The 16,336-nt window shown below is 39.7% G+C and overlaps 1 protein-coding gene across 24 annotated transcripts in view; it reads right to left on the bottom strand.

The window, feature by feature from the left end:
* Positions 1-16,336, bottom strand: part of EPB41 (erythrocyte membrane protein band 4.1) — a 227,269-nt gene that overhangs the window by 5,639 nt on the left and 205,294 nt on the right. For 23 of the 24 annotated variants that reach the window (XM_042440148.1, XM_042440169.1, XM_042440147.1 and 20 more), the window contains 5 exons: positions 11,728-11,856; positions 8,111-8,212; positions 5,162-5,242; positions 4,284-4,401; positions 868-3,372 (listed from right to left, as the gene is read on the bottom strand). The exons of the other annotated variant lie outside the window; for it this stretch is intronic. In XM_042440148.1, the coding sequence (XP_042296082.1) occupies positions 4,306-4,401; positions 5,162-5,242; positions 8,111-8,212; positions 11,728-11,856 (408 nt within the window). In that variant the 3' untranslated portion in view covers positions 868-3,372; positions 4,284-4,305. Of the gene's footprint in view, positions 1-867; positions 3,373-4,283; positions 4,402-5,161; positions 5,243-8,110; positions 8,213-11,727; positions 11,857-16,336 lie in introns of those variants that run through there. 24 annotated transcript variants of the gene reach the window in all.

Genomic DNA, 16,336 nt, shown 5'->3' with positions numbered 1-16,336 from the left:
GGGGCAGTGGTTCAAAGTGAAACTGGAACTCTTTGGCTGTGCTGTCTCTCTTCCTTTTTGCACAGCTCTGTTCCTGAGAGGAAAAGGGGATGCTGTGGGCAGTTGCTGAGCACCTGGGGGGCCTGGAGGTGGCTGCTGCTTTAATGAGCTTAGTTTGGAGGCCCTTTGTTTGGGAAGTTGTGCTCTGGGGGGGGGGGGGGGTTCCTGGTGACCCCTGGGAAACTGTCATTCGACCCTCAAAGGCTTTAAGTGCTATGTACTGACTTTTAAAAAGCCCAGCCTTATGATTCTTAGGAACAAAACCCTATGGCTTTAATTTGTGAAGACGAGGATCAAACAAACAAGCAAACAAACACCCCTTGAATAGTTTAGTCCAACCCCATGCTTCTTCACTTGCAGGAAGTCCCAATGATACCAGATGGGCTTTAATCCAAGCAGCAGATAATAACTACTGGAAGCTTTTGTGGCTTGCAATGCACTAGTGCATATTACAGCAAAACTGATCAAGCAAAGTTGAATTATAACCTCATAACTGTTCTAAGTAAAATGTACATGAATCAAAAGAGGAAAAGTTATGTGTGATATGTCAACAGAGCTTAAAGACAAGTATTCCAGTCAAACAGTAAACAAGCATTCATATCCGCAGAACTCAAATTCTTTTAACGATGTCTGTTGCCTTTTAAATAGTACCAAAGATTCATTTCCACTTCTCATTTGCTACCATTAAGCCCCCCCTTTCCACCCATGGCTGCTATTTATGCGGCATACTCAACAGAATTTGTTTCATACTTGTAATAGAAAAAACAGAAGAGATAGTTCCGAACAGAATTTTACACACCGCTGGGAAGAAAGACCACACTATGGTTTTTAGTGTTACCAATGAAGTTCATTTTATTTGTGAATTTGGCATCCTGTTATCTATTTAGCAGTGACAATGGTCAGAATCCCGTTGGGCAGTTATTAATGTGAAACCTAGTTACACTCGTGACTCTCTTTTATGCCTGATTCCTATGTACCCCCCAGATTAGGAGACACATTGGGAATGTGAAAGTACCCCAATCCCCTTTTACTAGGTCTGGCTGACAGTCACACTTCTCTGGCACAGTAATTTCTGGCATGAGGAATTGTGACAGGGACCCTGCTTCTGCCTGCTGCACCAGTTCAGTTCAGTTAATCTTTATTACGGTCATAGACCAGCACACTCAGCACCAGAGATTGCTCACTGGAGGGGTTGTGAATGTCAGTTAGATGCTTCTCAGTCAACAGGGGAACAGACCCGCATTGATCGCAACAGCTGCTGCCCAATAAATAAGGATTGGGAGGATCGGGACTGCATTGCTGTCACTGCATAGAGCCATAACCACAGTGCTTACGCATTTGTAACTCCCCAACTGGATTCCAGCCAATGTTTATTTGAAGAGAATATATTCCCCATTGTGGCATTCCTACCAACAATCTTTCCTGAAGTTTCTTTATGTGGCCATTTTTAAAAACAGAATGGATGATGCTATTTTTTAAAAAAATTCCCCCACCTACCCATAGAATTATCTAGTTCTGTTCTTGCTCTTATTATTATTACAAATATTATTTTTGATGGCATGGCATGCAATATTCTCCAGTGGTCATACACAGGTTAAAATGCTGAGAAATGAGCCACACTTGGGCTTGGTTGCCTTATTTCAGCATGGCAGTGAAGGAGCATGAGGGAGCAATTCGCTATGGACTGCTGCTCTACACCTCCCTTCATTGTGGTGGACTTATGTAAAGTGTCTTCTAGACTTCACTGAAATGAAGGAAGCATATGCTCTGCAAACTGCACCCCAAAAAATGTACAAATTATTATATTGACTTCAGAGGAACCTTTTAAGTTCAAAACAAGCATACTCTCCAGAACATCAGTCAATATTAATTACATCCTGGATGACTTTAAAACTGCCAGTTTACAAAGCTGAAATACACTGGATTGTCACTTAAGGGATGTTTGAGACTCATATATCCCTTGCTCTGATATGTTGCCAGTGTTCCAATTTTAAATTCATTGTTGTTATGTGCCTTCACATCATTTCTGACTTCTGATGACCCTTTCATAAGGTTTTCTTGCCAAGTTTTTTCAGCGGGGATTTGCCTTTGCCTTCCTATGAGGCTGAGTGTGTGACTTGCCCGGAGTCATCCAGTGGGTTTCCATGGTTGAGCAAGGATTCAAACCCTCATCTCCAGAAACATAGTCCAGCGCCACACCACTGTATACCACAAGTTTAAATAGTATTTAAAAATTCAGCAAGGTTTTAAAACTATCCTACCAAAAAATAAAAACACAAACACAAATAATTAAGGGGGGGGGGGAGATAAAAAAACTATTGCAAATCACAGCCTACTTCACAGCATTCAGAATCCTCTCCTCTTAAACACGTAATTCTAATAGGCTTAATTTAATGGAAAATAAAAAGCAAAAATGGCATGTGGGATTGAGAAGAGATGCAGACTTCCAAGGAGTGCAAAAAAGTAAAAGGAGGGGGAGAAAGAGAGCAAAGGAAGGCAAGATGCCTTATCACAGTTCATTTAAAAGCTCTAGAATTCACAGTATAAAAGGTAAAGTAACTTTCATCATTCCTAAATCTAGATAACTACTGAAATACCTGTGCAAATACCATAACCTCCTTCTGAGTTAAAAAAATCTATTGGCTCATAAACCCACAAAAGCTAGGGAAATCCAGAAGCAAAAAGGAAGGGATATCTGTGCCTGGTATATGAAATAGCTGCACCTGGGAAACCCTGGGTTTATTTTTTATTAAATCACAAGAGGCAAGTAAAAATGTTGAACAAACTGATTTTCTGATTTTTCTAGAAAGAGGGTCTGCTTCTAAGTAATGGATACCGCCACACTATAACGTGTTCAAAAGGTATGAGAGACAGCAAGCTGCTCCAAGAGTAGATGGAGCAGGAGGAAGGGCAATGCGAAGAAAAGGCAACCATTTTCGGTAACCTCTACAGGTTCTTTTTGCAAGGGCCTTTGACATTATAATACAAATCCAGAAAAAGTGATGGGAAAGGGAATGCAAAATAATAATGATTATAATTAAAATAAGAAAAAAGAAAAAGAAGATAAAGGAAACCTGTAAAAAATATTTCAGTACTGTGAAAAGTATGGCATACTGTCAGTTACAATATAAAAATGATAATCAAAAAGTATCCACTATATTAAGGAGAATCCCAAGTAAACATCTACAAGCACAACTTCCTAATAAGAAATGATAAAATGATTGACTGGGAGTAAGTCTGGCAAGTTTGAGGTCACGGTGCTCCAAGGTAGTTTTCCTTGCAGTTTTGCTGGTATATCTTTTGTGGCCTTCACAGCCTGAAAACAGACATCATCTAGAAAAATAGAAATTTATGTTAGATTATGAAGCACTGATAACACAACAGAGGTCGTAAATACTGCAGCATGTGCTAGTCATTTGCTGACATTATTTTGTAAACAGAGGAGGATGGACCAACAAATGAATAAAAATATGAAAGCATGATCCTTGCACACATGACAGAAAATTTGTATAGTTAGATATGAAGTACCATAAATCAGTTGGAATGATCAGTAGTAATCTGACCAAACACTCTTGTTAATTTTGGGGCACCCAGTATTAAAGTGCTTGAGAATGGGCTAAGTTTAAACCTGCTTCATGTGGTGTATTTAACATATAGGTAACAGCATTTGAAGCTTATAGATGATACTGTAGGCACAGCTTTTAGCTTACTTTGACTTACATTCTACATGTTACCTCCACCATAAAGAGCAATTAAGATGTTCATTCATTTAGTCTGTAGTGGTGTATAAAAGTTATACAACAAACTTTAGCAGGTCACAAAAACAAATTGTACCTTCCAAGTTTTATGTTCTCTATGGCCAGTTTTTCAGATGTTATGTCGTGAATGCTTAGTTTATTTAGTTGATTCATTTATAATGCCCTCACTCAAGAATATTGGTGGGCAGCTAAATTTTATGCAAATTTGACAATTTTCAAATTTGACTTGTCATCAGAGTAAAAACCAAACTGTCTTCCTGAACGTTTTGAACACATGTTCATCCTAAATTTCTTGAATGTTCTTCCATAAAAAAACATGCATTAACATTCCAAACCTGTGCCTGGTCCAACTCAATTCACAATACATTCCGTATCAAGGATAGGTTCTGGAAATGTTTTCCTTGCAAATGTTTAACAATAAAATACCCCCATTTATAACTAAGATTAAAATTTGTTGCTAAAAGATGCTAAAAGATATAATGTTACCTGATAAATAAAGCCTTGCTATTTACTCTGCAATCTCAGTCTCCTGATGGACAACCACCTTGGTAACAGACATGTCTGGATGTTGCTCCTTTGCTTCTTTGATTGCTTGTACAAGAACCTAGATGGCATAAAGAATACACTTATTTGAACTGTACCCAGGGAAGCAACCAGTGAATTTGCTGTAATGTAATGATCTAACTACTTCCTACATGCCATACAGTTTCCCCATTAACTTAGGTTTCTGGGCCAAATTTGAGATTATACAGCATCTTTCTATCGAATGAAGTTTAGTTCCAAGATCTCCTGTGGATAACAAAATCTGTGGATGCTTTAGTTTTCACTATATAAAATAATAAAATCAAATGTTACTCTTTGGAATTTATATAATTTTGGAATATTTTAAAATCATGGGTGATTGAATCAGTGGATAAAGAATCTGTGGATATGGAGGGCCAACTGTAATCTTCTGATAACTTGCACAATAGTCACTTTGTGGATTACTACAGAGATATAATCCATAATCCAACTGCACCTGCCTCCAACTGTTAATTTTTATTTTAGCTATACCATTATTTTATCAAAACAAAACAGCATCAACAGCATCTTGTAAATTAAAAATGTACCATCTTTCACCAAGGAAAACATTTTTGGATTAGTTACAGTAATAATGATTTTTATGATTTCAAAAAAATAAGAAGAAGAACCTTGTGTTAAAATGACATTTTACTGTAGGAGAATTCTCAAGTGCTTTGAGAAACCATATGAAATGTGCCAGTATACACAATATGCATTTGATCCTCCAACCGCTCCACTGAGTTCCAGAAAATTTTTAACATCATTCAGAACAGTATGATAGTATAATAAAATATACTTCTTACTTGATCATGATCAATGTCTGCATCTCCTGTTATTACAATTCTTTTTTCAATTCGTGTTTCTGAAATTCCACCCTTCACAGTCTGTCATGAGACAACAAACATTAACATCATAAAAATAAAACCAATTTTATATTACTATTAATATGGGCAGCCTGATGGTCAAGTCAACAGATTTATCTCATGGTCAACATTAGGACAGGTTGCTATCACCCTTTGACATGCCAGTCCTGATGACTAAAATGCAGCAATTGCAAATGTTACTACTATCCTAGTGAGAGCTATGAATTACCATGGGATATGCCATTCCTATTACTTACACCAGACCGTAAGTAACGAATAAGTTTTACATAATCCTTTTTAGTTCAGACTCACAGATATCCTGGTGAGTTCTCAGTTTTTCAACATCAGGATATAAAATGGAGATGCTTTTTTTTAAAAGACGAACTGGAACTTGATGCTTTTCTTCATCCAGATTGATCAGTCTGACTCTTAGGGGCTTGACAGATGGTCTCTAAGGGGCGGCAGGATGCCGCCCCTTTTCTATCCATATCAAGGCCACAGCAACCTCACGTCACGGCCCCGACCTGGCCTTTCATGAGCGCAAAAAGGAGCCGGAAAAAGCGGCTCCTTTTTGCACCCTCAAAGGGCGCCATAGCCACAGCGGCGCATCTATATGGCGCTCGTTTGGCACTGCATCGTTTGGATGGAGCGCTGGAGGAGCGCCAGGATGCTGTGTGCCATGTGGAGCATTGCGCGGCTTCATGGCATCCTGGGGGCGGAGTCAGGCTGTATGTCATCTGGATGCGATGCCCCGATTCCGCCCACAGGCCAGCCTTTCAGGCTTTTGCAGAATAGATGTATGGTCCTATAGTTTGTGTTGGCAAACAAGAACAAAATAAATGGAGTTGTCTTTTATCCAAATCAAATATTACAACCTAAATTGATTTTTGAAGATGGACAAGGAATATGTGTATTTGTAGAAGTCAAATGAAGCAGCAAGATAATGTTTTTCAATGGATATTAAATGAGAAACAACAATGAGAAATCATTTTCTGAAAAATTGTTAAGAAAGACATCTGAACTAGACATACAACATCTGACTTGCATGGGCAATTGGCATGGGGTTCTTGATTCTAATAAAGCAAAGGTATTATGGGAGGTCAAGGGAAACTACCTAAAACCTTTGAATATACAGATTACTTTGGACTAACAGACTGTGGGGAAAATTTACAGCCAAACTCTGGAGATTATACTTTCTTTTCAGCTCGTCATGAATCTTTTTTCAGAATAGATTTGTTCGACAGCTCTTTTACACTGTAGAAATAAAAATGTTTAACATGACTATAATTATCATGGCTCCATCCTATGGAGTCCTGGGATTTGTAGTTTGATAAGCTATTTAGCCTAGTCTGTTAAAGGGATCTGGTGTCTCACCAAACTACAAATCAAAAGATTATGTAGGGCAGAGAAATAGCAGTTAAACTGGTTTCAAACTGCTCTATTTCTGCAGTGTGGACAAATTGCCGAAACAGCAAAATCAAGATTTTGGATTTTCTATTTTCAAGCCACGGATGACCGAATCTGTGGATGAAGAATCCATGGATATGGAGGATGATCGTAAATAGCAATGCAAAGAGAGCAACTGAAATACAAAAGGAGGCTAGAAAGGGGTGTTCTCTCTCATCTTTACTGTTTAATTTGGTGTTAAGAGACCCTACTGAAATATTTCAGAGAAAACAACATGATTTATGGGGTGACAGTAAAACAAGAATAGTATAAACTGAGCACTTATGTGGATCGTGATAATCTCACAAAAGCCTACTGGAGTCAATGACCTCTGGAAAAAATTAAGGCATCTGGGACATGCTTCCAGTTTATTGTGAAATGTAGAACCTTTACTGCTAAAAGCTATGTCATCACAATTCAAAATCATTAAATAGGGAGCTGGGGATGTTTAGCCTGGAGAAGAGAAGGTTAAGAGGTGATATGATAGCCCTGTTTAAATATTTGAAGGGATGTCATATTGAGGAGGGAGCAAGCTTGTTTTCTGCTGCTCCAGAGACTAGGACCCGGAATAACGGATGCAAACTGCAGGGAAAGAGATTCCACCTCAACATTAGGAGGAACTTCCTGACAGTAAGGGCTGTCCAATAGTGGAACACACTCCCTCGGAGTGTAGTTCAATCTTCCTCCTTGGAGGTCTTTAAACAGAGGCTGGATGGATGCTTTGATTTGGATTTCCTTCATGGCAGGGGGTTGGACTGGATGGCCCTTGCGGTCTCTTCCAACTCTAATGAAATTCATTGAAATAAATAAAATACCAAACAGTCTCAGTATAGAGAGCAGATGGTGAACTGGCAGCTGCGTTTGAGGGGTCATCATTTTCAGATTTTTTAAAGGGGCTTGTGGCGGTGGGGGGGGGGGCTGTTTGCTTTTGGTTGTTTACTCTTGCTGAGCACATGGTCTGAGGGGGCAGGGCTTCTGCTGACCCAATGACCAGTTTGGGGGAGGAGATACCAGCAACTAACTCTATATAGAATGTAGAAAGTAGGTCTTAGTCTTACTGGGGGAGGAAACAGGGTGATGTCCAGAGTTCTCTTCAGTACTTATTTAAGACAACTGAACATGATTCATGAGGGAGCTGCTGCAGTGATCTGCAACTGCTGTGGTATTTCTGCCAGAGGTTGTGGGTGGCTACAGCTGCACCAAGTGCAAGTTGGTAGCCCTTCTGGAAGGGAAGATCCAACAGGAGGCCCAGATATGTACAGCATTAGGCAGCAAGAGGTTTTCTTGGATAGATCAGAAAGGACTGTCCTGGATGGTGAACATACAGAGTTGGTTTCTGAGGAGGCGGTCAGTTCCAATACACAGGAAGAAGATATTTGTAGAAATGTGACACATAGAAATAGGAAAAGCAGGGAACATTCTGCAAGCATTATCAGTGATTACCTTTGTAATCTGTGTAGTCGTAGTGCTGCTTGTGGTCTCTGAAGTGATGGTCTGAGCAGTTAGCAGCACTCCAGGGTCTATGTCCTTGTTGCCATCATCAGTCTATGGCAAAAGATACATAAATGCACATATTTATTTGTGTCTGTGTACACGTGCACATGCACACACACGGTATTAGCTCCTATGATAAAAAACCCTCTTGTTTAATGAAAAATATTATTATTATTATTATTATTATTATTATTATTATTATTATTATCATCCTTTATTTATAAAGCGCTGTAAATTTACACAGCGCTGTACATACAATCTTTTAGTCAGACGGTTCCCTGCCCTCAGGCTTACAATCTAAAAAGACACAACACAAAAGGAGAAGGGAGCGGTGGTGGAGAATAGGATCAGGTCCAGCAGATCTTCTCCACCTCCGAGGCCTGGACCAAGGCAGATGGACTGGAGTAAGGGCTTGGCTTCTTAATGGATGGTTAAAAGGAGGCTTCATGGGTCAGAGAGGCGCTCGCCTCTGGGAACACTTCTCTAAACAATATAGTCTTTAACTCAGTTTTGAAACTGGGTAGAGAAGTGATGAGGTGTGCATGCGGGGGAAGAAGGTTCCAGGAATAAGGGGCAGCAAGTGAGAAGGGACGAATTCAGGAGGGGGCAGTGGTAGTCCTACACTGTGACAGGAGACCTTGACTACCAGAGCAGAGGGTGCAAGTAGGAATGTAAGGAGAAAGAAGGTCAGATAAGTAAGGAGGGGCCAATCCATGGAGGGCTTTGAAAGTCAATAACAAAAGCTTGTACCGGATGCGGAAGGGGAAGGGGAGCCAATGAAGGGAGGATAAAAGAGGAGAAACATGGTCAAAGTGGCGAGTGGATGTGACAATACAGGCAGCTGAATACTGGACAGAGATTAAAGGATGGAGGTGTGAAAGAGGAAGCCATGTTAGAAGGAGGTTACAGTCGGCCCTTCTTATACATGGATTTTTTATACACGGATTTAAGCACCCAGGATTTAAGCATACACGGTTTGAAAATGTTCCAAAAAAGTATAAATTTACCTTGATGTTCCTTTTTAATTAGGGACACCATTTTGCTATGTCATTATACTTAATGGGACTTGAGCATACACGGATTTTGTTATACACGGGAGATCTTGGAACCAAACCCCAGAGTATAACAAGGATCCACTGTACAATAATCTAGTCGCGAAACCACTAGGGCATGGACCAGAGTCTTGGCAGTAGAGATTGAGAGGAATGGACGGATCTTGGCAATGTTGTGGAGAAAGAATCTACAGGCCTTGGCGGTGGCCTGGATCTGGGGAATAAATGACAGAGAAGAGTCAAAAATGAAGCCAAGACTGCGGGCTTGATGAACCGATCGAATAGAAATGCTGTCAACAGAAACAGAAAAGGAATAATGAAGGGTGCGTTTAGGTGGAAAGACGAGAAGCTCAATCTTAGACATGTTGAGCTTCAAGCGCCGAAGCCGCATCCACTGAGAGATGGCAGTCAGACAAGAAGAAACTTGCTGTTCAAGTCCCGTCGAAAGATCAGGGGTGGAGAGATACAGCTGAGTGTCGTCGGCATACAGATGATAGGAGAAACCAAAAGAACTGATGAGTTTAGCTAGAGATAGTGTGTATAGAGAGAACAGAAGGGGACCCAAGACAGAGCCCTGGGGAACTCCAACAGATAGGGGAACAGAGGATGAAGTCTGACCACCCGTGACCACTGCAAAAGATCTATCTGACAAGTAAGATTTAAACCAGTCAAGAGCAGAGTCGGAGAACCCAAGGTCAGAAAGTAAATCAACCAGGAGACAGTGATCAACAGTGTCAAAGGCCGCAGACAAATCAAGAAGAATGAGAATAGAGTAGAGGCCTTTTGCCTTGGCCCGCAAGAGATCGTTTGAGATCTTGGTGAGGGCTGTCTCTGTAGAGTGCCATGGGCGGATGCCAGACTGGAAAGGGTCCAGGATGGAGTTGGTTTCAAGAAACTTAATACAGTGAGAATAAACGACCCGTTCTAGGATCTTAGAAAGAAAAGGAAAAAGAGAAATTGGACAATAGCTAGACAAAGAAGAGGGGTCGAGAGAGGGTTTCTTCAGAATTGGGGAAACGAGAGCATGTTTGAAGTCAGAAGGGAAGGAACCCACAGAGAGAGAGAGAGATTAAAGATATAGAGGAGTGAGGGCAGAAGAGAAGGGGCTATAGAGATTAGGAGACGGGAGGGAACAGGATCAAGAGAACAGGTAGTAGGTTTGGAAGAATTTAGCAGCGTAGAGAGTTCATCCAGAGAAACAGGGGGAAACCCAGAGAGTTTATTAGTAGAAGGTACCAGAAGGTTAGTGGTAGGGGGCAAGTCGGGAGGAACTATTTCAGATCATGGAATTAAATAATGACATTGCTGAATCAGCAGAGTCCCCAAGATCAAGAGAAGAGAGAGATGAATTCAAAGTCTGACTGAGATGGTCAGAGTTAACAGACTGAAGGTTGCGGAAATGGTGCTGGATAGTACGACGAGGAGGTGGGATATAAGTAAGAGTAAATGCAGGGAAGCAGGGAAAGAAAGCTCTATCCCTTGAGGCAGGCCCGATAGATCAGACTCAATCCTCAGATGGATGTAGGAATGGAAGGCCCTTTCCCTTGAGGCAGGCCTGGTGGATGAAAGTCACTCCTCAGATGGCTGCAGGGAGGATGGTCTAGAAACGGTTGAAGGTGTTACTGGCTCTCTCTTCCTGTGGAAGGATCCACTGCAGGCAGGGAGGGCAGTCTAGAGACAGTTGAAGGTGTTACTGGTTCTCTGTTCCTGTGGAAGGATCCACTGCAGGCATATTGACCAAATGTAGGAAATGATCTTGACTGTGTGTCGTACATGAATCACAGAATCATAACTCTTGTTGAAAGAGTTGGAAGGGATCACAAGAGGCATCTAGTTCAACCCTGTCATGCAGGAAGGAACAACTAAAGCATTCCTAAAAGATGCCCATCCAACCTGTTTAAAAACCTTCAAAAGAGAGTCCATCACCCTCTGAGACAGTCCACTCCACAGTTGAACAACTCTTCCAGTAAAGCAATTCTTTACTATTTTGTTTGTCTTAAATGTTATGTTGCATTCTATTCTGGTCATAGATTTGGGCTTTTTATTTTATTATTGTATTGAATTGTTCATCATTTTACACAACATCCTAGAATTTCATGGATGATGAAAAAATATTTTAAATACATCAATCTATGAACAACAGATGCCTGATTCTTATTCGGGAGGAAAAGGACGGAGCAAGCTCATCAGCCTAAACTGGTAAAACTTGCCATGGTGGCCAGCTGATATTAAGTAGTAAGGCAAGTTGGAAAGCATGTTATGAATGAATATTGTTTCCTTCAAGAAAGTAAAATCTTTTCCAATAACAACTAAGCTCTGAAGTGCACTTAGATTCCCACTGAAATCAAGTTATCTCATTTATGCTATGACAAACGCAAACCTATTTTGATCAAATTACAATTTTAAGCTGTTCATGAATGAAACCACTTCGATTTCCTAACTTCTACATAAATACCTGTTTATAGTATAAAACAATGCATCAGGACTCCATACATCAGAAATGAAACATCCTACCTGTGCAGCTTCATAAGTTATGGTTTTGGTCTCTGTATGGACAATAGGAACTTCTTTAGTTGGAATTTCACTTTTCACAGTGTTGGACACATCAGAGATTGTAACTGTCTGAGTCTTCACAAGAGGTGGCTACAAAACAGCATTTTAAAAACAAAGTGTATTTAGCACAATACTACTGACATCCTTTCCAGTACTTGATAGAAGCACTATGGACTCAGTCTATAAATCACATTTGTGAAGCTGTTTAGATTTCAAGAAACATTTCAGAGATTAGCTCTGAAAAAAATGGAGAAAAAGTAAAGCAGTTAATGAATGTTTCTAGTTCCTTTGGAAAATAATACATGACTGTACACTAATATAACAGAAGTTGCTTCACAACTAAATGGATAAGCCAAATTTAACAGGTACATATGGTCTTTCTTCTATGGACAGAAGGATCTGATCTATTAATTTATTTGGAAATTATATGGACTTAAATCGCCCCTCCTTATCCACGGATTCTTTATCCATGGATTCAAGCATCCATTACTTGAATATATTCCAAATAGCAAAGGTTGATTTTGCCATTTTATATAAGGGATATAATTTTACTATCCACTGTATTTAATGGGATTTGGACATCCACGGATTTCGGTATCTATAGGGAGAAGGGATACCCAGCAGATACCAAGGGTCCACTGTACAAGAGAAACATGTAGAGTACAAAGACAGCATTCCAAGTATGAAATGTGTACAGTCCACTAGCTTCTATTAAATCATGTAAAACCATCATTTATTCAAATATCAAGAAAGAAAAGGAATATATGCCACCACCTGAGATTAATAAGAACACCACATGATTTATTTCATCTTCAGCTCATCAAAGTCTGCAAATTATTATTGGCTTATTATCAGTTTAAATAGTCAAATATCTTGGTAGATGCAACATTGAAGCAGTCAAATACATATCTATACACACATACACAACACATATATTGTGATTATTAGGAGGATGGGATACGAGGAGATTCCTAAACGTGATAACTATAAATACGAACATCTGTTTTTATTGTTATTTGTAAATAAAGTTAGTATAATACTGTTTTGTGCAGTTCATTTTTAAAAATCCAATAACATCTTGTTTCATCTAATATTGTTCAGTACTGTTAAATCTATTTCCTTACTTTGCAATACTGCTTCAATCAAATTTTCTTCCTTTTTAATTAAGAAAATCTATACATATATTTTATATAACATTGAAGAAAAGAGGAAAATTGTACAGACTGCTGGAGATTAACTAGCTGTTTAATTTAGGGAACTATTTCAGGACATTTAAACATAATCCTTCTTCATGGATCTGTGGCATATGCCTGCTGCAATGTTTGTAGACTGACCCCAGAAAATGTAGCAGAAAAGATGGCAAAATAGATGTTCTGAGTTCATGTTTACCACCTGAAAACAGCAAATGAGGACAGGAAAATCATTATCAATATTTTAAGATGTGAATAAGTTAGAGAACCTAGCTTGCTTGTTATTTTTTCCCCCTTCAACACAACAGGTTTCCTCCTCTTGCTTATGGAGATGCAGAAGAGGTGAAATAGGGATTATAAGATGTTCTACCTCTTTGAATACTCAGTGCCCTTTTCCACGTATGAGTAAAATCCTTTTTCACATCTTAGGTCTTCCTTGGTCTCACTTAAGAGCAGTGTCATCCTCCTATTTTTGTTGGTTATGGAAGATTCCTGGATGGTTGATGTTTGGTTCTCTCTAAAGTCAAACACCTGAGACTTCCCATTCAAAGCGAGAAATAATTTCCCTTCTGCTACCACTAATTCTGCACCCTCTTTAAGGGAGATTTACACACACTATAAAAAGAAATAAATATGCAAAAAAGGCCAAATAGAATTAGAAACAGGGCACAAATAGTGTAGAAATGTAGCAAAATTCAGCACAGGCCTTATGAGAGGATCCATGTGCAGAAAACGGTGATGGGAAGAAACAAGCATGCCAACTGCATTTTGAATGGCCAAGTTACAGACAACCTGACACAATTGATACATTCCTATAGAGGTTGGGTTTTTTTTTTTTTTTTGGCCAAGATGGTTGTTGTTGTCAACTGCCCTTGAGTTGCCCCCAATTCATGGTGACCCTGTGGATGACATTTCCAAGACCCCCTATCCTCCAATGTTCTGCTTAAACATTGACCCACCTAATTGAGTCTAGTCATCTAGCATGCAGTCTTCCTCTCTTTCTACTGCCTTCCACTTTCCCTAATATTATTGTCTTTTCGAATGAGTCATGCCTTCTCATGACCTCAATCTTGGCTTCCAAGGAGATTTCTGGCTGTATCTTCTCAAGGACCCAATTGTCTTTTTGTCTGTCCACGATATCCTCAGCACTTTTCTCCAACCAGGATGGTATAACTGCATATATTCCCTCCTTTGTCAGAGGAGGTTGCCATCAAAATGTGTTAGCTAGTGGAAATCTCTGCTGGAGCAGCAGCCAACCCAGCAGTTTGCTGGCAACTGAACCTTTAGCAAACTGGGGACTGGATGTCACTGGATTCCTTAGCCACTTGCCTGCCTCTCTTTTCTTTTTTAGGAGAGAAATAATCTTGTTTGATGTCAAAACATCAGAGATCACTGTCAGTATCATCTGGGATCATCGTGTGTATCAGGGTCAAATGGAGAAGTACATTTAAGAATTAAAAGTAGTTACAGAAGGTCCATGCTGGATCTGGGGTTACAATGCTGAAGAGTAAGGGCTGGCTCCCTAAATTTAAATTGCATTTGTTCAAAACCTATTAATCATGGAAGAAAAAGAAAGGCATCCATCCTTTACCTAACCTTTTCCCTTCCACAGCTAATAGCAACTTAGGGTATGAGATCTGTAAGAGTAAAATTATGTTGTTGTTAATCGCCTTCAAGCTGACCTTGACTCATGGCAACCCTGTGAATCAAATATCTCCAAGAACCACTATTCCCAACCTCTTGGCTCAGGTCCTGCAAATTCAGGCCCATGACCTCACTGATTGCATCTAGCCATCTGGCATGTGGTCGTCTTCTTTTTCTACTACCTTCCCTAGCATTATTGTCTTTTCTAATAAGTCACACCTTCTTATAACATGGCCAAAGTGTGACCGTCTCAATTTAGTCATCTTGACCTCCAGGGACAGTACAGGCTTGATCTGTTCAAGGACCCATTTGTTTGTCTTTTTAGCTGTCCATGGTATCCCCAGCACTCTTCTCCAGGACCCTGTCTCAAATGAGTGGATTTTCTTCTTATCTGCTTTCTTCACTGTCCATCTCACACACCTGTACATGGTAATGGGAAATACAATGGCCTGGACAATTCTAACTTTAGCGTTCAGTTGTATATCTTTACATTTTAGGATCTTGTCTAATTATTTCATAGCTTCCCTTCTCATTCCTAGTTTTCTTCTAATTACTTAACTGCATTCTTTGTTCTGATCCATGGTTGATCCAAGGTATGGGCAATGGGCAATCTTTATTTTGATTCCCTTGTTGTCTAGGTTGACTTTATGTAAATCCTCTACGGTTATTTATTTATTTGGTGGGTTTTTCGGGCTACGTGGCCATGTTCTAGAAATTTTTCTTCCTGACGTTTCACCAGCATCTGTGGCTGGCATCTTCAGAGTTATTTATTCTTGTTTTTTTCATGTTCAGCAGTAAGCATGCCTTTGCACTTTCTTCTTACCTTTCCTTAGTAATTGCTCTTCCTCCTATTTTCACTCCTCCTTTTTCCGAGTCTAAACCTGCTCTTCCTATAATATTTTCTGCATACAAGTTGAACAAATATGGTGACAGAATGCAACCCTGCTTGGCCTCATTGCCAACTGGGAACCATTCTGTTTCTCCATATTTTGTACTGACAGTAGCCTCTTGTCCTAAATACAGATTTCTCATCAGGACTATCAAATCTAGTGGCATTCCCATGTATTTGAGAGCCATCAATATTTTTTTTGAGCTATGCAGTCAACGGCTTTGCTATAGTCTGTGAAGCACATACTGATTTTTTCTGGAATTCCTTTGCACGCTTCATTAACCAGTATATGATTGTGATATGGTCCCTTGTTCCTCTTCCTTTCCTGAATCTCTCTTGCACTTCTGGGATTTCTCTCTTGATATATGATTGGAGTCTGTGTTGCGGAATTTTAAGCATAATTTTGCTTGTGTGGGAAATCAATATATCGTCCCATAGTTGCTGCAGTCGTTTTTGTTTCCTTTTTTGTGCATGAGGATGTATATTGATCATTTCCAATCTGTTGGCCACTGATTTGTTCTCCATATTGGCATATTTTAGTTAACATTAGAGCTGCTTCTGTCTGTTTGGATTGTAGCAGTTCAATTGGAATATTATCTGTTCCTGGCGATATATTCTTCCCAATTTCTCTGAGTGCAGCTTCCACCTCATTTAATAAAACTGGGGGTTAATTTTCATATTAATCATGGAGGAAAGACACACATCTTTTACCTAGCCTTTCCTTTTCCACAGCTAATAGTAACTTGGAATACAAGATTTAAAAACAGTAAAAGAATACAGATGAAAAAAAGGTTTGTCTCTCAGAGCTGCAGCCCTAATTTGTATCCCATGGCTCCTTTTAAGTGTA

This window comes from Sceloporus undulatus, chromosome 9 (genome assembly GCF_019175285.1).
Source record: "Sceloporus undulatus isolate JIND9_A2432 ecotype Alabama chromosome 9, SceUnd_v1.1, whole genome shotgun sequence".
NCBI classification, from domain to species: domain Eukaryota; kingdom Metazoa; phylum Chordata; class Lepidosauria; order Squamata; family Phrynosomatidae; genus Sceloporus; species Sceloporus undulatus.
The sequence above is the reverse complement of the archived record's forward strand: the minus strand, read 5'-3'. Positions and strand labels throughout refer to the sequence as shown.